Source organism: Bactrocera oleae, chromosome 6 (genome assembly GCF_042242935.1).
Source record: "Bactrocera oleae isolate idBacOlea1 chromosome 6, idBacOlea1, whole genome shotgun sequence".
NCBI classification, from domain to species: Eukaryota; Metazoa; Arthropoda; class Insecta; order Diptera; family Tephritidae; genus Bactrocera; species Bactrocera oleae.
Genome location: NC_091540.1, coordinates 5,526,832 through 5,549,686, shown reverse-complemented (window position 1 = coordinate 5,549,686; position 22,855 = coordinate 5,526,832). Strand labels below are relative to the sequence as shown.

Genomic DNA, 22,855 nt, shown 5'->3' with positions numbered 1-22,855 from the left:
TTTTGCGGTCTAGAGTTTAGCATATGTGAATGCCAGTTCAGCAAAGTATATCAGTTATGCACATAAGCCACAACTCTAACACTTTCGAATTCGCACACACACACACACACATATGTATATACACATTTATAATGGCTTGTGTGTAGCAGACGATGAATTTCTCAGCACTCACTGGCCATACTTCATTATAATTGATTTTCTACTTGGGATTTGTTTTGGCACACTTGACTTAACCTTGAGTGAATATACATTAGCGCATATTAATTTGCCGTTATCCAGCTACCGACCGCTACTAAAAGCTTTATTGTGAATAATATGCAGATTTGGGTACAAAGTTTTGCACTTGCCACACGCGCCACGCAAAAAATTTTTTGAAATATTATTACTGATAAAGTGGCAAAAAAATGTAAGCAGACCTACACTCATGTGCATATACAATGTGTTCGCCTAATGTTCACATGACTTTTCGCAGATGAAAGTGCTTAGACATTTGATTACATTCTTCTTCTTCTAAATTCTAATTGCTATTAACTGTGTGCGCTAATTGGCTTTCTCGCATCAACATGATGGCATATGGTTTTTGTTATTTCACATTTTATAAAAAATTTACAAAATAAATATATATTTGAAATTGCGAGTGGCGCGCACTTTGTAACTGAACGTGCGGATTGGTTGTCGGGTGGAAAGTTCTGTAATTCCTAAAGACTCTAGAAGTATAGCTATGCCATAAACTCGAGTTTATTGATTATAACACTACAATTTAAAATATTCCCAAATTTCGAGTTTATTGTTTATTTTGGTTTTTACTCTTGAACACTACACTCAAAAAGGTGCCACAAGCTCGAATTCATTAGTTATTTTGGTATTAACCGTTAAACACTTTATCTAAAAATATGCCACAAACTCTAGCTTAATGGCTATTTTAGTGTTTACCGTTAAACACTAAATTCTAAAACAGTTTATGAAAAAGGATTCTGTAATGAACCTTCATATCGTTATCATTATACCTTATCATACAAAAAGTTGGATTTACTTCAGTTTATCAAACAAAACCGTGTCCTTTAACAATACACTTTTAGTGTTTAAGGAGTTGCAACAATAGTTTGAATTAAATGTGGCGATTCGGTTGAAAAATGTGATCTCAATGTTGAAAAATTTAAAAAATTTACGTGAACAAACAAAATTTATTTCCAAATAAACTCAAGGTTAAATCCAAAACTAAACTCTCATACGAGAACTGATATCAAAAGAAGCTTGCAAACTGTCTCTGCTCAAATAGAAAAAAAGATAAAAATATTGGCGTAAAAAAGTTTGGATTTTGAGAGTTTGATATTCGAATATATGATCAGAAAAAGCTGAGGGCAAAAGAGTTTCAAATTTCTTTGAATGAATGAAAAATTGGTAAGGAGTTTAGAGATACCACCAAAAAAATTGAAGGAGTTAAAAAGTATAATATATATGGTATGTATATTCTATGGGATTTAGATTTCTTCTAACGTATTTATATAGACCCGAGTATTATAAGATGTCGAGTACGACTTTTCGAAATATTTGTGTAATAATTCGTAATGCCACAGCATTCTAAGCCATCGTCGAAACTAGTGCGTTACGTCTCTTCATGCTGACTTATCTAAGAAAATACTTAAGTGCTTTACTGCGACGATAAAGACCTTTTCTATTACAAAAAACTAACTCAAACTTAAAATTGACTCTTGACATCTCCCTTTTCATAGATTGCTGTAATAAATAAAATAACGCAGCCAAGATAGGAAGAGATCTATCTTATATTTTCACACATTTCTTGCTCTCCAAAATGTGCAAAATTTTTGAGTTTGTGGTAAGCTATTATTGCAGATGGTAGAGCATAGTCATGGGCAGCAGCGAACTAAGTAAATTTATTTAAACTGTCAAATAGATGGTTAGAGAAATCCAATAAAAGTTAAGATTAAAGAACCAAATCGAATGAAATTTTCTTGCTCAACCGTTTGTATAGACTGCGATTTCTAAATAAATAAGTTTTGGCATTTTTGTTAACACAAACATTTACGAGCTTTTTAAAATAAAATTTAAAGCTTTTTTCAAGTCTACGTTCATATTATCTGACGCTATAATTGAGCTAAGTTTCAGGTATATTTGTGGTTATATATGAAAACTATTTTTTGCAGTAGGAAATTTTATTGGCCAACCATTTTTATAGACTGTGATTCTTAAGTGTCAGTTTGATAAGTTTTGGTTACGCAGAAAGTCACGAGCTTTTTGCAATAAAATCGAAAGCTTTTTTCAAGACAACATTCAGATTAGCTGACGTTATAGTTGAGTTGAGTTTCAGAAAAAATGTGTGGTTATAAATGAAAATTAGTTGTTATATGTTTTCTACAAAAATGCCGCCGTAAATTAATATTAATTTAAAATTAAGTGAGATTTGCTCGCATTTGATCAAATACCCAATTTCATAATTAATTTATAGTCGTATTAATGTTTATATGGTAAAATGATATTTCCGATTTTACTTTCAAATCGCTTTCTGTTCAATAGTGTAAGCAAGATTACTACAAACACAAACAAAATGACGCTTCTAGCGCTAATTGTGCTCCAATGGTACCTAACTACCTACAACAACCATATTTTTACTACAACTATTAAAAATAAAAATTATTGGAATTTCCTGCAAAACTGTTATTCAAGAATTATTGCAATTTTATGGCGTGATTAAACAATTCGCCTAACGGAACTGCGGTCAAATAACCGGAACACTAAAATGCAAGGCAAATTTCTTAAACACGAACAGATTTATAATATATACCTATATTTTATATATATGTATATAGAAAATCTGTAGGTATGTAATATACTCCTTCGTTTGCATCGCTTGCACTTTATGCAAATAAAGTCTCATTTAGCATTGACCATTCCAGCTGAAAAATTATTGCCGCTATTAAGCGATTTTACTGTCTGCCATAAAACCAAATATGCACTAATTTCGCAGCTGAATGAACTTAAAGCGTTTGCTGCACGCTGAAAAGCTGGAAAACGTATGGAAAATAATACGTTTGCCGTGCGGCGCTGCTTTCGTGCGCGTCAACGGCCAAGTCGCCATTTAATGACCATAATTTAATATTAATTTTATTTTATGCAATAAAAATTAAGGAAATAAATACAAAAACATAAGGAAAATAAATGAGTTTGCAAATATTTGCAGCCATCAAAAGCAATGCACACAAAACAGACATGCAAAAATACTTGTAGACATATAGAGAAATGTAGGTAAATACCAGCTTAATTGTTGCGCGTTGCAGTTGCAAGTAGAATGCGGCCAAATTAATTAATGATTTTCCAGTGAATTTCTGGCGCTCGAAATATTATATCAGTGGGTTTAAAAGCAAATAGCAATGGGTGCATTGAAAATAATTTCGAAATATGCTTGTATATAGAAATGCCTGTATATTATATATATACAAATATATAAGTATGTTTGTTTATTTATGCATTTCGTATTTGTTTGTGCATATTTTTATACTAGAAAAGTAGGCTCTGCCGGAAATACAAGTGCAAAAAGCAGCAAAGTAAAATTCTTTTCATGCAACTAAACCTTTTGAACTCTACATAAGGGGACACCGCAGACTGAGATCTAAACAAAATTTAATTTGTTTGGCTTACTTAAGGTATATTACATAGATTAATTTGGTTTTTTTTTTATTTTGTTTTAGCACGAGGTTCGATAACCAGCTGTCGCCCGTAGAGACTACCTTAAAAGGAGTAATACCAAAACGTCGCTCCGCAGCCGCGATTTCCTATCAAAAGATCAGCAACATTTTTTTTTTGCACTCAAATAGATGTTTACTGCAGCATTAAATTCCTGTTTCCTTTCTCCAAGAATAAATTGTCAATGCTAGCTCTTTTTATGGCTCTTGGCTGAACTAACCGCTTTAATTTTTAAAAACTAATATAATTTTATACAATTTTTTTATCCCTTGAAGAGGGTATATTAAGTTTGCTACGAAGTAATACCTTATTGGAAACGTCGGTGACTCTACAAAGTATACTCGTATACATATGTATAGAAATAATGAGCGTGACAAGCTGAGCAGATTCAGCCATGTTTCCAGGTCTGTCTCTTCGACTGCCATATATACGTAAGTAGTAGTATACTAGTCTCTCACTTCTGGAGTTAACAATCTGAAATTTTACACACGTACTCTTCTACTCAAGTAGCTGCAAATTTGTCGAAACTACCGATATCGAACCACTTTAGCATATAGCTGCCATACAAACTAAACGATCCAAATTAAAAAAAAAAAAACTCTTATAAAAAAAAAATTTTTATTTAACAAGCTATCTTTACGAAATTTTACATCAATTGCAGTGCAAGTCAACCGTATAATATCCAAAAAAATTGTGCAGATCGGACCACTGTAGCACATATAAACTGCTCAGCAGTCAATGACGGGTTATTGCAGCCACAGATATTTATATTTTACTGGCACTTACTTTCCCCGAAAGATGAGCACATTGCCACTGCTTAACTTTTGTTATAGCTAAACATACATACACACAAACACATACAATTAATACATACAACAACGCTTACAAAATCATTTCTTTCAATTACCAACTCACTTTACCTTTATTTGACTTTTCGCTTGCAACTTCGACGACCACGAAGAAAGTTGTCAATATTATGTAAAGTATGCTGAAGCAGTTGTCGCAACTTGTTGGCACTTTTGTGCAAGCAAAAAAAAAAAACACAATATGCCAACGCCAACAACAATGACAAACACAGCTGACCAGTGGGCATCAAGCAAGCGATGCGTCTGGCGAGATGATTTGCCGCCGGCAACAGTTTGTGGCAGATGTAACGTCAACTTGCCGCATGCTTTTAAGTTGAGTCTCGCATTTGTTGTTTGTAGTTGTTGTTGGTGTCTGATAACAGCGGTCTTACTTTTTGCGTGCTACCGCATAACAAGTTTTCGTTTACCCACTAGCTGCAACCGCCTCCCTTCAGCTTCTTCCTAATTTTTTTGTGGTTATAGCCGTTTGCCTGTTGACAATGCAGTAAACATCGCAGACAACTTGTTTTGCTGCTGTTCGTCTGAACTCGCTGCAGACGGCCGATCGTTCAACTGACCGCCAACGAGACATTCGTTCAATACACGTCAATCAAATATCTGTTTATTAATTTCTTTAAACGTTTTAAAATATTTTATGTGTGAATATGTGCATTCCTGCGTTGTGTTTTTGTTATGCTTAACAGTAACTAAAATGCATTATTAATAGTAAATTTTAATTACGTGGGTTAGTTTGAAAGTTTTAAAATTGCTGCCTTTTGTGTTTATAGCTTCTTATCAAAGAGCATAACAGTAACTAAATGCATAGTTAACTGTAAATTGTAACTACGAGGATTAGCTTAATTTTATGTCTAAAATCCAGAAATTTCTATAGATCATCTAAGATTCTTATAATATACATGGGTTGCTATTTATTTATTTAGACCATGGTCATTCTAATATTTGTCAAAATTGATTCTATGTACGGGTCTTCGTTTCCGCTCTCTCACACAATTCAAGACTCTGTTAAGTCGGTACCACTTGCCACGAATATTTTGCGAAATGCGTGGGGAGATTCAAAATAAAACGAGAATTTTTCATAGTCAAATCGGTCCAGAAAATAGGTTACCTATCTTAGACCCTAAATTAAGCAGTCATTTACATCTTATTATTTTTCAATTCACGGTGAGTCTGATGAGTGATGCCAAGAAACAGTACTGAAATATCAGAAATCTAATTTACAAATTTTTTTAACCGTACTAGACGAAATGTATGGTAATCATGTGTTGACAGTTTTGGAAAAGTACGAAGGAGTATATATTTTCTCATTATTAGTTCAGAAATATGAACCACAACGTTCGTACCATCATAGCCGCCGCATATTAATGGCTTGAAAGCACTAAACCGCAGTATGATTTCAAAATATTATATTTAATAGTGTACTTTAATTGTAATACCTTAAAAGAGCACAAACAATAATAGGAGGTTTTCAAAAAATTTCTGAAAACAGTTCCAGCAAGCTCAGTTTATACCACTGCTCTCAAACACCTTAAGTAAAATTTTATACGTGCTAGTTGTTCGTTTGTCAGTCGCTTAAAAAATTTGTCTAAACATTGTTAGCTTTATTACTATCCAAGCAGCTTACAACTTTTGCTTTTCTTAATTCATGTTTTGCCAACCCTCGTGCTATGTGTAAATATATAAATTACGACGCACAATTACTTTTAAACATTTATTTTTCGAAAGAGCTTTAGCTCACTAACTCTTGTGCTGCATTATTTATAAATAGTTTTATCTTTGTAAAATAAATACTCGGAAATATATGCGCAGCGATAAATAATATATGAATGTCAATCAAGTAGTCAACTTGTTAAATGTGAATTTCAAAATGTTTCGGACATTTTCCGTCAAAAAGATTTAAGTCTTTTATTTGCTACACGACTATTGAGCGCTCACATGACAGCTGTGATAGGTAAACTAGTTTTACATATGTATATACATACGATGTGTAAGCAATGTCTATAACATTTGATAATTTCATTCTGCAATCCAAATTATTTATTTATTATAAGAAACTAATGGAAACATACGCAGAGATTTTGATTTATTTATAAAAAATAAGTAAGCTGACGAGTTTTATTCTTCAATTATTTATCTTTATAAACTTTATATATTTGAAAAGCTCTGTTATTCTTGTTTAGCAATAAAATTATGCCATAAAAGCTCCACTTTATCCATGAAGTTCATACGAATAATTGTGCTAAATATAACTGTTCGATTCGCTATTTCTCTCGATCGCTGTATTTGTGCTTTTTGTGCAAAAAGTTTCAACAAAAAGTAACAACATACTTATGTAGCCAAATTTCATAAAAGTGAGTGTGCGCATAACTCATTAATGTGGTATAACTGCTTGTTGTTCCATATTTTTTAATTAGGCCAATCTATTTTATTTATACCAGTTTTATATTTTATTGTTCGCTTCGTCATTCTTCAAAGTTTGGGTAAACGGAGTCAGCTTTTATAAACTCTTTCTAAAGGACATTCTACTTAAATTATACCAGTTGATTGCTCGTTTCGTGAGTAAAAGAGGTATTATATTTATATTTAATTAGAACATTAAAATTTAAATAATACCAGTTGATAGTTCGTTTCACCACTCTTTAAAGTTTGGTGATTCGAAGTCAGCTGTTATAAACTCTTGTCAAGCAAAGAGTGGATTATATTTATGTGTAATTAGGTTACTATATTTAAATAATACCAGTTGATTGTTCGTTTCATTATACTTCAAAGTTTGGTATCTTTTGCTCTGATACTAACTGAGTCAAAGAGTGATTACAGACGAAATAGAATATGTCCTCCTTAGTGGTTTTATGTATAGCGAAAAATTTCGCTTTGAACTTTTTCGAATACACAATTAGATAAACTTGTGAAAAAGCGATCTGAGTCAAACCTAATCATTCAGCCAACACCTTCTTGCAATCAAACCCGCTAAGAATCAACGCTATATGAGAATTTTTCAAGCATGCATGCTCTAAACATAGCACTCACGATGTCAATCTACTATAATTCAAACTAAAAGCATTTATTAAAGTGAAATAATTTTTGGAAGACAAGTCCTCGACATAATATGATTTCATTGACCCAAGGTAGACACATAAATTTATATAGATATATATATATGTATATGTATGCATATATCTGAGCGCCCGCTCAAATTGCGAAATATTATTGACGCACACGCTTAATGCTCTATGACTTCGTGTTAAATGTGCTAGTCGGCTATTTTAGCCGCCACCACTCCACTACACGCACATTTCGGCACTCGCAACACGCTTTCGCGGAAAATGATCAAAGATGACGCGTGAATGGATTAACATTGTTGCGGCCTATAATAAATGTCATATTTATTTATTTATGTACACTTTCAAAAAGCACTCATATCACGCTAGATAAACGCTTATACTTATATTATATTATATGCACTGGCACCGCGGGCGGATGGCAAGACAATATAGTGTCGTCGCAATGTCTGGATGGTGCGACTAAAGATGTGATGGCTGCCGCCAAAATTATATTTTTAGTGAAGATCTAATCACGTTACATATTTACTTATAAATATGTACATAGATGCATATGTAGGTGTGCACACGATGAGCGAATATCAAAGAAAAATAAATATGTAAATGTGTGTGTGCACTGTTCTGCGCAACCCTTGGCAAGCGAATCGATGTTGCAGAATCACTTACCATACAAAAAATAAATAAAAAATCTACTTGCGCGGATACAATTTAATTTAGGTATTAATTATATATTTGTTCATTTTTCTTGACTCATCTAAATCAGGTTTTTAAATTTTTTTTATATTTATTATAAATTTTTTACAGTAATTCAATTCTTGCAGCTAGCATTTTCATGTAATTTTTTGTTGTAATTATATTAATTTTATCGGTGAAATAGAATCTCATGTGCAGATGAAATACTATTCAAGTTCAGAGCCTAAAACCATCAAAATCTGTCGAGTAACATTTGATTTAGATTTCCACGACCGCAGCTTGATTAAGCGTTCTGTTATGACGATTTTCATATACGGGACCTCGGAATCAACTCACAATTTACCTGGATTATCTATTATTATCTTCCTTTAAGCTCGAAAACTCTGTCAATAACACTACGTAATAATTTCTCAACTTCATTCAAAACTGTACGTAAGGTTCGTAGTCCTCATGGTAATTGATGAGACAGTTCTACATACTGTAGTGCCAGCGTTTCGTGGTCTTTACTTTAATTCAGAATTTTTTCGTTTCCAAACAGGTTTGTATTCTTGCCATTTCTGGATGAAAACTAACCTCAGAATAAACTTTTGGCTTTTAAATTCATAACATTCGACAAGAAGAAAGTATTTAGGGTACAAAAGTGTAAATTGGTCTGCATACATACAAAAATATCAATGCGTTTAAAAATGAACAAATCCATTGCGACAGATTTTCACGTTTTTCACTTTTTTCCTTCAAAGCAAAATTTGTTTCCATTTTTCAAAGATCACCGAAACTTTCGTCAGCAGTTGGCGAGTTGCCCATAGCTGCCTTCGCAAACAATGAGCCCTGAGTTGCGGTGTTCTGATTTGGAAATGATCTGATTTTTGCCCCCATGCAGAGTGTAATATATAATATATTAAATATGGTCTTAAATGTAAAATAAAATTGGAAAAATATATAAATATGTGAGAAGCAATAATTAAAAAATATAGAAAGTATAAATAATAATAAAAAAAAATGTATATATAGCAAGTCTGTCTATGAAATTTTTTAAAAATATTTCGACTTCTTGACTTCAAAATTGCAAGCAAATTGAATTATTCACTATATAATTGTAATGGAACTGGAAGACAGCGTGTCAGACAGAAATAAACATATGATGACCCAAAAATGCGTATTTCACTCGCCATAAATAAAGGCGCCTCTTCATATACATATGTACATATGTACAATATATTATTATGAATGCACAATATTAAAAATTATTTTTGTATATGTAACGATCCGCCCACTTGGCAATGATAATTTTTCAAATTAATGTTTTCACGCGAAAACCACCAAACATATGTATCATCAGTGTAATGGCAATGGCGTTGGTGTGTATCAGAAATGTCGCTCAGCTGTGGTTCACGTGAGCACTTTTTGTTTTCGCGCTAGCAAATGGAAATTTTCAAAAAAGAAAGCTATCAGCGGAGAACTTAGAATTGTTGATATACAGACATATGCCTATTAAAAATTCAAAAATTAATAAATAAAAAAATATATAATTTTTTTTCAAATAAACAAATTATTGTTTTTATTACGAGTGGAATATTCCAAATTTTTTTTTTAGGACGTGAGCGCGTTTAGGTTGACAGAAATCTCTAAAAGCCAAAGAGAAAGCTTAATTTAAAAAATGAGATTTTTTATAATAAAACTCTCAAAGTGGAGCTTTCACATAATGGAAAAGCTCTTTTTAATTAAGAAGATTTCACCAAGATTTCAAATAAAAAATATTTAAGTATTGTTTAGGAAATAATTTCTGTTGTAGCCTTTGAGAGGGCTTTCACTAATTGGAAAATCTTTTAATTGATTAAGAACGAAGTATTAGCTGATGAAACGAAACAAAGAGCTTTCACCAAATGAAAAAGCTTACGCCAACTTAAAGGCTTTCACCAATTAAATTAAATTAAAATGGTTTCAAAAATTTTTTACTGCCAAATTGAGCTTTACCCAAATGAGAGAACTTTCACCGATTGGGGCGGCTTTAAAAATTGGTTTCCGAAGGAGGTTTTCAACAACGGACGAGCTTTCGCTAATAGAAAGAACATTTACTAAGCGAAAGCTTTCCGTTTCACAACTATTGAAATCTCGATATCTTAATTCGAAGCTTTCACTAATGCAATTCAAGGAGCTTTTGCTAAATTAAAGCTTTCAATTTCACAACTACTGAAATTTAAATATCTAAATTAGAATCTTTCACTAATTTAATTCAAGAAGTGAAAGCTTTCCATTTCACAACTATGAAATACAAGTTTTTTTTTAACGATAATATAAAGCAATAAAGCACTTTTTAGAAAGCTGCAAAATTAAATCATTCTTGTTTATTTCTAAGTTTGTATTCGCAATATCGTTAAAAATCCCAAAATCCTATTGTAGAAAAATATTTTTTCTTTACAAGCTGTAATATGCACATATCCACTCATCATTTCTTACGCAAGTTCAACTGAAATCTAGTTCATTGACGTCTGATTGCGATCGCAAAGACGCTTTAATGAGCTTTTTTGGCAGACGTCAATTTGAGTAATCGCTTTTGGTGTGCTTTGTGCTGTGCACACGCGTATTTTAAAATTAAATAATAATACTTGTGTACTTGCAGCAAAATTAATTTGTTTGCATATTGATTTCATTGAATTCAAGTCGTAAAATTTTATGATATTTTCTGCACAAAAACAAAACAAATTAAAAACATTAATCGTTTTCCGTTTAATGGAGTGGTTTTTCCTTTGAAAATTTTGATAGTGAGCTAATTACGATATGGCAATAAATCTAGCGGAAATAGTAATATTTTTTTTTCTAAATATAGTAACTACACTGGTGCAAAAAAAAATGAGACTTTTAGTGATTTGTTTTTTCTAACCAATGGAATGATACTTTTCAAGGCTGACACATGACAGGTTTGCTACTGCTGTCATATGCATAATGGAAAATCTTTTTGTTGTTGTTATATTGTTGAAACGATCAGCAAAAAGTTGCTACACCAGAATATAATCTACACAGCTTACAAACTTTTAAAGAACTTTTTCTCAACTTTGAGGCTGATGATTGATCTATATGGCTAATTTAACCAAAGCAATGAGGGAGATCTTGATAATATGAGATCAGCTGACCTTATTTTAGCTTACCAAGGTAGCTTTATAGATCTCCGGAATTGCGGCTTATCAAACATAAAGGAGTAGATTCTAAAAGGTACTTCCAGGGAACAAAGAATTATATCCATTTATCTTATTCTGTGCCAGTCTCCCATCGATATTAAACAGTTTCTTATATACTTCATCTACAGCCACTTACTAATACTGGAAGAAATAATTTCGTAAAGACTAGATACTTAGAGATTGATATTTACTTCAAATATATACGAGATGTATAGGTATATAGATATATACCATATAACTGTATATAGATATATACCATATAACTGTATCAGCGTAATAAAAATATCAAATCGCAATTTGTTTACATTGTGCATTTGTTTTGTTCAAATATTTTGGTTCTTTTTGTTTAATTATATTTTTTGTTTGGTTTAAAAACATTTGTTGATATTGGGCGTTTCGTTGAAAATATTTTTGAAAAAAAGGAAATATGAATATCATTTTAATAAAGGCGCAGAGAGAACGATAATAATTCAAATACTTAGCTAGAATAGCGTGATAGTGATCATGGGGGATAGTGAAGAATTATAGTAATAAAGGATTAGATTCATAATTGTCTACAAATAAATTGCGGTGGAAATGCCAGCAAGCTGAAAAATAACTTTAAGTTGTAGTGATCGTTTCCATGCGAAAGTGCCGCATACATTTGTGTATACGTATAGGGCTGTCTAATCGCTGAGAAACGAGCAACGGTATCACCATCACCGTTATATGTGTAAATATCTCGCGTTAGTTCCGCCACAAACTCGAGTTTAATACTTTTATTTGTGTTTTCATATATTATTTATAGAAAAATAGAGAATAAAAATCGTGTTATCTCCATAAACACCAAAAAATTAGTGTTTAAGCTGAGTTAAAGAAAATAGTTGTGTATGGTAAACTGCATACTTTGGAGTAGAGTTTAATACTAAACACCAAAAATTTTCAACAAACTCGAGTTAATGGTGTATACTAAATATACTGTTATAACTAAAGTTATATAATCAATACTAAACACTGACATTTTCAATAAACTCGAGTTCATGGAGTAAAATGTGCTTTTATGACCTGTAACTTTGGTAACTAATACTCCAAACACCAAAAATTTTCAAGAAACACGAGTTTATGGTGCGAAGTGTGCTATTATAACTAAAGTTTAATACTCAATACTAAAGTGACATAACCAATACTAAACACCGAAATTTTCAATAAACTCGATTTCATGTAGAAAAATGTGCTTTTATAACCAAAGTTACATAACCAATACTTTAAACACCAAAAATTTTCAAGAAACTCGAGTTTATGTTGCGAAATGTATTTTTATAACCAAAGTTATATAATCAATATTAAACGCCAAAATGATTAGCAAAATCGTTTCGATAAGTTTCCGAGTCGTCAAAAATCAGTGTGTGATGAATTGAACAAGCAATTGGTATAAAAGAAATATACTGGCATAACCTAATATTAAAGAATTGTACCACTATCAAGGAGTGTCTATAATTTCTCTTAGTGAATTCCACTCCATACCTTTTTTAATGTTTTTGCATACAATCTTCATGACAAGCCAAGAGATCAAAGCTTTAATATAGCGAATAAGGAAGTGACGAATCGAACGTCGCCATTTTAATTTTTATTGTCATCTAAAAACTGATAAATTTTAATAGAATGTAATGGAGCAGTTATTATAATGTTGTCATGTAATATGGTGCCGTTTTCATCGAGAAAATAAAGACTATATGTTACAATTATTCGAAATTCAGTTCCCTTTTAAAGGATTTCATCATCAAAGCTCTTTTCAACGGAACAACAAATATTGTTTATGATCCCGAAATCAATTATCAGAGCATGTTGAACATTTTGAATGATTTCCTGCTTAAGTTTAACCATAAAGTTGTTTGTTACGTTGGCTTGTTTATCTGACATTATGGCTTGTTTACGCTTCGGGTGTTTGTTTTCAGCATGACTGCATATGATATCTAATAAATCTCGCATACCGACATATGTAGGTATGTGTATGTCTAATGAATTGTATAAACAAAATATCACCAAAACAATTTTATATTATTATTTGTTTGTGCGCTCTTTAACTTCTTGGTGACTGCAATATTTTGGAATTTTTATACGCACTAAGGGGATTTCCTTTTAAATGTTTCGGCCGTGATGTTGTTTTCGAAACATTTTCATTCACTAATACACACACAAGTATACTCGTACGGATGTGTATTGCTTCGAGAAATTTTCTTGTTATTACTGTACTTCAAGTTTGTTCCTGGAAAATGTGAATTTACGATTTGTTTTGCGATTTGTGGCGCTGAAACGCTTGAGGGATACACATGTGTGTAGTAGCTGAAAATACAGATCTACTTGTAAACACACACTTATGTATATAGAATACGACATGTATACAGCAATGCAGCGTAAAATCCACCAGCGCCAACCCAACTCCTAACTAACCGTTCTAAATCTCATTACATTGTCCCATAAATTACACGTAATATGCCATTTTCTGCCGCCGGCTTTGTCAATCATCCCAAAACGCATGCCTCAAAGACATAATTAACATAATAACAACACTACAATGCTTGAGTGCAATTATCGCTGTGACAAATGCGAAAAATAAATTGCTATTAACAACAACAATTTCTGACAACAATCATTTCTAACAACAACAATTTCTAATACTAACAACAGCCGCCGGGCGACAGGCGTCACAGCAATTGAAAAATTAAATGAAATATTTGATTGGCTGCGGCGAAACTTTTAGACTCGATCGCGTATCTTAATGGCATCAAATAAAATAGTTTTGCGCATTTAAAGAAAGTGCAATGCGGAGAAATCAACATGGTGTTGGTTTTGAAGACGAGCGGCTAGACAGCCACGAGTAGCCCTGTCATTGCAATGCACGGCGCTGCTTTATTGCCGCACAACAACTACTTTACTCGGTTATATTTAAGTAAGTTTATGCACATGTATGTACATTAGGGTGCAACACTTGTCGTAACAAAAACCAAAAAGAAATTAAAAATTTGTAAAATCTATTATTATTAAGTGATGCTTAAAAAAAAATTTAAAAATAAAAGTGAATATCTAATAAATAATACCTAAAACTGTCTTCGAATATGAAAAAGTGGGGACTGTGACACAACAACGCATATTTTAGAGGTTAGACCAGTTTAAGATTTTAAAAAAATTTATTTTTTTTTGGCTTAAAGTACACTTTACAGCGCTAAAACCGTTATTCAGTTGGTAGAGTAGCTGAAAGAAATATTTTTCTATCCAATCAAGTGTTATGTCTCAACTTTGATTCAGAAAATTAGCAAGATCCAAGGTAATGCATCTGTAAAGGGTATTTGAACTTCGGTGCAGCTGAAGTGAACGTTTTTTTGTTGTTGCTTTTTCGAATTTTTGCTGTTGCTATTTTTGATATGTACCACCCTAATATATTGCATATATTTTTGCTTATAGATATACAACATCAAAACCCCCAAGTAAGACCCCGTGGCGTCAGTGGCTGACATCAACAGCTGCCACATTCGCAGTTTAACAGCAATACATACACACTAATATACATACATACATACATACTTATATACATATGTATGTTATGTATGTTGTTCGTCAACTGATTGAACGTCTGCCTGTTGCGTTTCCATTTATCTGCAACAGCATCATCACTGAAATGTGGTTATTTATCTGCCATGTGTATGTCTGTGATTGTCTTTCGCAAACTGCTGTCAAAGCTTGGCGCTTGGGTAATAACAAAATACCAACAACAACATGTATAATATTCACCATCAGCTAACTGCATTCGCACAGTTGTCATTTGTGGTCTATTAAAATTGCCCGTCGCAGTGATTGCATTTTATAGTGATTTCATTTCATCTGTAACTTTTTTTCTTTTTGTTGCTAAATGAGTCGACAAATTTTCTCGTTTCTCCTGTTGTGATGAGATCGCAGCTGCATGCGAGTTAATTAAAAGTGTTTAACTGCCGGGCGATTTTAATGGTGATATTTCGCAAGTGAACGCTTGCAATTATAGTGAAGTAAGTACATATACAATACTTTCATTAGACTTGGTGAGTTAAAAATGGGTCACATTTAACGGCCTCCAAATACCAAATAATACATTATGTTCAACAGATATCAGGATTAAAGTTGGGACCGACCTCAATAGAGATCACCAATTTCAGTTCCTTCCATGAAGATCTGGCAAACCATTATATTTCACGGATCTGAGCGGTAAAGGTAAGACCAATTTCAAAGAAGAGGTGAAAGTAGAGGTACCTCTCAATGCAAGCTTACCCTTCACAAAATTTCGAAAACTAGTTCTCGTGAAAAGTTGTAAAAACTCACTCTTAAAACTAAGGACGGCAAGTGACCTTTAGTTTACTTATACAGAACTTGTTCTGATGGACCTTCTTTTGTATTCTGGTATTAGTCTAATTATTCGGAACACAATAGCTGTAAATATTATTATGCTTCGGTACTGCTGTAGCATGGATCTCTGGTCGGAATAAAGCGATAGTTAAGCCAGTATATTTGTTCCAAGGTAACACCAAAGTGACCAAATGATTTGAATCAACCTTTTGGTTTTGGAATAAATATTTTAGTTTAATAAAACCAACTTTTTTGTAGCTGTAACCTCAGTTTGAAGAGCCTTGCAATGCTCAAAATCTTAGTTTTAGGCTTAGAGAGTCACCAGACAGCTTCTTTAGCCCTTTACTAAAGCACAACATATAGCTTCGTCGAAGACTATATGGCAGCTTTCAGTGTCAGAATAGAGACCTATTGAATTCTGTATGTTTCTACGAGCTGCAACGAGAGATTACGAACTTCTGAGTTTTTTCTTGTATGAAACGAAATTCTCCGCTTCAATTAAACAATTATTTTCACATAAAAACCCGTTATTTATGCATTCATAGGCAATACTTCATCCATATAGTAGTGCATTTAATTGTTTACGCTTTTCATTTATCAACGAATTTCACAATAAACACGTGTACATACATATGTATGCCAACAAACCGCCAGTAGGTCAGTGCCCAAGCGCTACGTGACGGTCAAAAAAGCCACAATGACCGCAATACGATTGCGCCTGCTGCGTCGGCCACGGATGTTGCGCCGCCAAACGACCGTACAATCAATGAGACGTATCGCTAGCCGGCGGGCCTAAGCAAACGACCGACTAACTAACTGTCCAGCAGAACCAAAACACTACGAAAAAGAAAATTATGTAAACAAAACTACTGCCACCACAAATATTTACAAATTCTGCTAGAAGCGGTTTTTCCCAGCAAAAAAGACAAAAAAAAAAAAAACGAAGAATATTGGCTTAAAAACTCGGAGAGCAAGGGAGGTAAGACAAAGGCGACTCTAGCGGCGTTTCTTGCAACACTGTTTATATATGTTTGTGGAGTGCCGCTGTATTATCAGCGTTGTGTATTTCATAAATTCACTAGCGTCGATTGATAAAAATCAGCCAGCGCCTGTTGCCGAAACATAAACGTTCTCCAGATTACCGTAAAGGAAACAACAGCAAACACACGCAAAACAACAAAAGCGTAACACGCCATGAGCCACGCGCCCGTCAGCTATGCCTTGCTGATCAATGAACGAGTGAGCCGAGGCAACAGCATGGCGGCGAAGACGGGAAAGACAGGAAAGGCGTGCAATGAGTTAGTAGACTAACAAATCGTATAATTCAACGGTTAAAATAACAAAAAATAGATCGTTTGTTTGGCTAAACTCAGCACTGAATTTCGGTTATTTGAAAAAAATGATTTATTGGATTATATGTTGGCTATTTCATTTTTTTTTTTGTTTCTTTTTGTTTTTATACACTGAACAGGGTATGTTAAGTTTACCATAAAGTTGAAAAAATATCGGAAACACTATGAAGTATAAAGGGTACATATACAAATTATCAGCCTGACGAGCTGAGTGGACTTAGCCATATTCGTCTGTCAGTATATGCTCAAACTAAACGCACAGTTTTTGAAATATCGATCTGCAATTTTGACAACTCCCTTTCCTCCCATCAAGCAGCAACTTGTCGCAACCGCCAATATCGGAGCACTACGGCATATAGCATATGTTGTATGGAATCAAACATTTTTATTTCAGAAGTTATCTTCACGAAATTTGGCATGTGTGATTAACCAAAGCAACGGTATAATTCGCAAACAAATTTTTCAGATCAGATCACTTTAGCATAGCTATCAATCCTACCCGAAATTGAAGCGTGTTCGATTTGCTTTTTTTCTTACTAACAGCTATACAGCGCAAATGAACTTCACTCCCGCGTTGATCGCCGCGCGATCTCCGACACATGTCAGTCGCAAACGCAACATGAGTCATGTTGCGTTTAGAAATCGTTCATTATTAGATAGACCAATCAGCGGGTTCAACACACGCCACCAACGAGATTCAAATAAACAATATAAAATGTTTAAAAAAAGCGCACACGAAATGGAATAAAAATTATGAAGAAAAAGAAAAGGAAAACATTTTGTTGTTGCTACTTGCGAACTAGCAGCAAAGGCGCAGCGTCCGTAGCGTGCGCCCGCTGTGAATAAGTCGATTATTTTCTTTCATCTTCGGCCACAATGATTCATGCTAATTTGCGGTAACAAAAAAATTAAATTTGTTGTCTGACGCTACCAATAAATATTGCCGTTAAATGGCAGCAACACACGTTTGGCGCTGGCGCAGGCAAATCATATCAGTCAGTTCTTAAATTGGCTTTTATAGGCGACAATAATCACATACAACCAATACTCAAATTATATTTTATTTACTTACCCACAGTCTTGATTATTTGAAAATCATCCAGATGATATTTGCGTACACCTTTCGCGGTTTCCACGCTGCTGCTGTCATCTGTCTCATCATCATCACCCTCATCGTCAGTCTCATTGCCATCATCTTCCTCATCTGGCTCATCCTCTTCCTCCTCTTCGGGATCATCGTCCTCCTCATCGAGCTCTTCATCATCATCATCCTCCTGCTCGTCGTCATCTTCCTCCTCGTGTATGGCGTTATTTGTGCGCGCTTTACGTCGCGCTTCATCGTCCACCACACGTTGTGGCGCCTCCTCCTCCTCCTCCTCTTCACTGCAATCAGATTCTAGTGGATCTGAGGATTCGCTGGACCCGACGCTGTGACTGCCATTTGTTTTACTGTTGTTTGTGCCGTTGTGGCGTGCACCACCACCAGCAAGTTTCAATGTGTATGTGGCATCATTACTGCTGGAGTTTTTATCGAAGAATAATGAAGTGTTGGGCGCCATTTTGTTGCTTGTGCTCGGGCCCAAGTTGCGCAGGCGTGTGTATGTGGTAGCCGCGGACATTCTGCGGTGATTGTGCGAGCCTTTTTATTAGATGTGGAAATTGAGATTTTCAATTGGGTATGTGTGAAACGTTCAGTACCTGGAATAGATAAAATAGTGTAATTAATTATCTTATATATACAAACTGAAAATTTTCTTTATACATTTTACAAAATGAATTTAGAAAAACTTGGACTTCAAATTCAAAATAATCTTTTGTCTCAAGCATATGCTGGCTTTATTAGTCGCCTTAGCAGACTTGTAATTATTTCAAGACACTTTGTCGATGCACAGTATTTTTCTAGCTTCACAAAGGACTGTTTATAGCAGTACAATATTGGGTATCAGCCGTGGACGTTAATCTACCCTAACCTATGCTAAATTTCTCATTTAATCTATTCACTATCTCCTTCTGTTCAATAGCTCTCAGCTGGAGATTGCATAGGGATAAGAAATTGTACTTGGACGAAAGATAAAACTTAATATTACAATGTACTGAACTAGGTGGAAGTCAGTATGAAGTTTGCATAGCCATCCGCACCTATTTATACGATGTCCACCGAAGGCAAATACAAAAGTTTTTCTTTCGAACGCTTTAAAAGCTGTCTGACCAGTCGATGTAGTCACCACCCCGATTTTAGACACAAAAATATTAAAAATTATACTGCTGAGGCATGTCGAATTGTTGAAGTATGCTCACAAAGAGAGAGAGTGAGAGAGAGATAGAGACAGTGATTGTTTCGATGTTTCTTTGTCGGGTTTACTGTCGAGGACTATTTAATTTTACAGTTATAGGTACACAAATACAAACAGTTGTCTAACAAGGCTCTCAAAAAGATAGAGCGTGAGAGAAAGAAAGAGTGATTATAAGTTTCGAGGTCAGGTGCACTGTTTAATTTTACAAAAATGTAGAGGAATTTTTCGATGAACTTTCGTTAAAGCATTTCTAGGCTTACGTATATTACAATACCTATCGGCGAGGTCTCTCTTCTACCACATATTAGACAATTATCATTTTGTTACACTTCGCTCTTTAGTCCTTACCTTCGTATGACCAACACTCAAAACTAAGCCACTATTGAAAAGCTATAACAAAATCACGAAAACAATCACAATTTCCATTTGTTATTTCCAATTTGAATTTCTATTTTCGATAACGGTATACTTGTAACAAAGAAATTTCAAACTAAATTTAGGTTACATTGAGAGGCATTAAGGACAAAAGCCTGCCAAGCCTACAATTGTGTGTATTTGACAAGCTATTCTACATTGCAGACACATTGATAGCTCGTGCAATATGATTTCGACACTTTCAATGAGCAACCGAGCAGATGGTTTTTATGCCACACAATCTCAGGCATTGTGCAGGCAGAAGGAGCACGCTCTTATTGACACTCAGCACATTACAATTTTAATTTCTTTTTATATATCAACATCGGTTCTAAATTTCCAATTGTCTGCATATGACCTATTGACATAATAATTTCGTTTTCAATTAACCCCAGCGATGGCACTTAACGGTCCAAGGCACACACAAACGCTCCCCTCTTGCTTGCCAACCCGTTCATGCCAATAACATACATATGTCTACTTCATTGTCGCCATTTTTCATGCTCCAAATTAATTTTCTTTTCTTTCTTTTGCTTATGTAGACAATATTGCAAGTATGTATGGCTTAAGTATGTGTGCGTATAATTTGCATATGAGAGTGCATATGTGTTGGCTTGTGGATGATTTGTGTCAGTAGCACTTGAATGTTGCCACCATTGTTGCCACCCACATCAGTCAAATTGCATGGACGACCGAGGAAATTGCCAATGCACATTACAGTTGGTTGAGATTAAAATGTAGAAATTAGCAGAGAATTGCAGAAACTAAAGAATTAAAGAGAGATGTGGGCGGTAAGAATTACTTTTTCTGAAACTGAGTTTGAAATATGTGCTTTATACTTGAAGCCTAGAAATCGAAAATCTTTCGAAACTTTTTCTACACAAATATGTATGTTTTAGGTAGTTTAGAGTGACATGCCACAGCAAAATCGCAGTTAACTATAAAGCTGATGAGCTGATAAGTAAAGGCACCCTAGCTCCGCTATCAGAAGAATGAGAAGGCGTCGGTGTTCCATTCTCCTCGTGTGTTCTACTACTGTATAGCTGGATTCCCCCTGCGGGTAGGGGTAAGAATTTACCCGCGGTAAGGCATGCTTGTCGTAAAAGGCGACTAAAAGCCAAATGCACTATGACTGTTATTATGCACCTTGCTCAGTAATATCAGCATAGTATGTCAGAAATAGTGCTATAATACTCAGCTTAAACTGATATTATAGACTTTAAATGAAAAAGCAAATAAAAAGACATTTGAAGTTTAAGCGACAAATGTCACCAGTCATTGAGTAATGGGTTGCTCAACTGGCAGTAGTTTCGGCTACACAGTCTTACCGGAGACTTTCTGGTACCACGGCGAGCAGAAAGCCCTTGGACTTCGGTCCAATCTGCTCATTGGGTTATGGCCCCTTTAGGGAGATTCGTGGTGGCTGTGGTTGAAACCTAAAAGCAGGAAGAACTGAAAATTAAGCCTAACTGTTTTTTCAGTTCTAAAAAGAAGTTGCGAAAAGCAACTGGGTTCCGTCCCGAAAACGGAAGAGGTTTTAGGTCGGCCTCGAATCATACCAAGATGGTAGTGTGGACCCAGACACACTGCCACTGGTATCAAAATAAATACTTGTAAATAGCTCGTATTGTTTGGGGCGCTTATCAACGCATTGTATTGATACGCTGTGTTTTAAAACACCGTGAGGTAAGGCCGTCGCCGGCAGGTTATCACGTAAATCAACAACGAAAGTTGTATAGCTGGGTTTTGCAGAAGCTTCGCCAGCGCTGGGCTATCATCGGTTCATTTGTGGTCGCAAGATACTTTTGGCACAATATCGATAGTAAGCAAGCCAGTAAGCTCTTTGTCCTCAGTAAGGGTTGTCTTTTTCCAGTTGTGGAGGTTCTAACAGGGTCTTGCCTTATCGGTGTCCACGCCAAAAGGTTACCAGCTGCAGAAGCTCTATGGAAAAAGACGAGGCTGAAACATGAATTTCCTTCCTGAGTGTTTGCGAGATAAAAGTTTAAACACTTGGGAGCTCGCACTTTCAGATATCGCACCGCGCTGGTTGTAATAGAAATTAATGCCTAAGCAAAATTGTATTGTCCACAAGCCGCTTTGCCGACTTATGTATAATATACGGATGCAGGAGTTCAATTTTTTATAGATGCACAAAACATTCCCTCTGAGAACTCTAACCCAGATTTTAAATATGAGTGAAGCTTAGTTGAGTGAGTGCATACAGACAGGGGGTTTTAGTTTTTAAGCCCATATCATCGCAATAAGCGATTACTTATCGGCGAGTGGTTGTAAAACTCAGAACTAATAATCAGTCAGCTTTTCAAGGCAAGTACAAGGGTCGAAGCTTACTCTAACTCTCAAACCGATTCGATTATTTTTCTTATATACTTCATGAACCGAACTCATTTAAAAATATTGTTGTCTACTTTATTTACTATGTCGTAAAAAAACTGACCACGGTAATTCAATACCCAAAGCATATTTAGAAATAAATGCATTTATATAATTGCTCGATTGGTCATCACTGGCCTATTTAATAAACAAGTAAGCTGTAATAAATTTCTCAGCTGTCGGCAAACATCCTATTTATTTCATTGCCTTTCCACATAGTCAACAAATGCCGAGTGTAGCATGAGCGCCATTTTTTGCCCTTACCAACAACGCCCTCATAAAAGTGGGCTATGGGATAATGCAGTTTTCTAGTTAATTGGTACAAGAGCAACTATGTCAACATTAAAAAGAAATAAAATAAAAATGCGATGTAATAAAAATCGATAAATGAATAAAACAAATGTGGGGGCATGCGAATTGGTGGCAAATGAAGTGCAAAAAACATAATGAAATTATATGAAGTGGAAGTGAGCGCATTCATACTGGCCATGAGTATGAAAATATAGAACTAAATGTGTGAAAACCGAGGTTTAAATGTGTGTTTTTATATGAAAATCA

At 34.5% G+C, this 22,855-nt stretch overlaps 1 protein-coding gene across 1 annotated transcript in view; it reads right to left on the bottom strand.

The window, feature by feature from the left end:
• Pka-C3 (Protein kinase, cAMP-dependent, catalytic subunit 3) overlaps window positions 1–22,855 on the bottom strand; it is a 49,888-nt gene that overhangs the window by 17,088 nt on the left and 9,945 nt on the right. Inside the window, exon 2 of the mRNA XM_036358204.2 lies at window positions 18,271–18,896. Within this exon, the coding sequence (XP_036214097.1) occupies window positions 18,271–18,817 (547 nt within the window). The 5' untranslated portion in view covers window positions 18,818–18,896. The remainder of the gene's footprint in view (window positions 1–18,270; window positions 18,897–22,855) is intronic.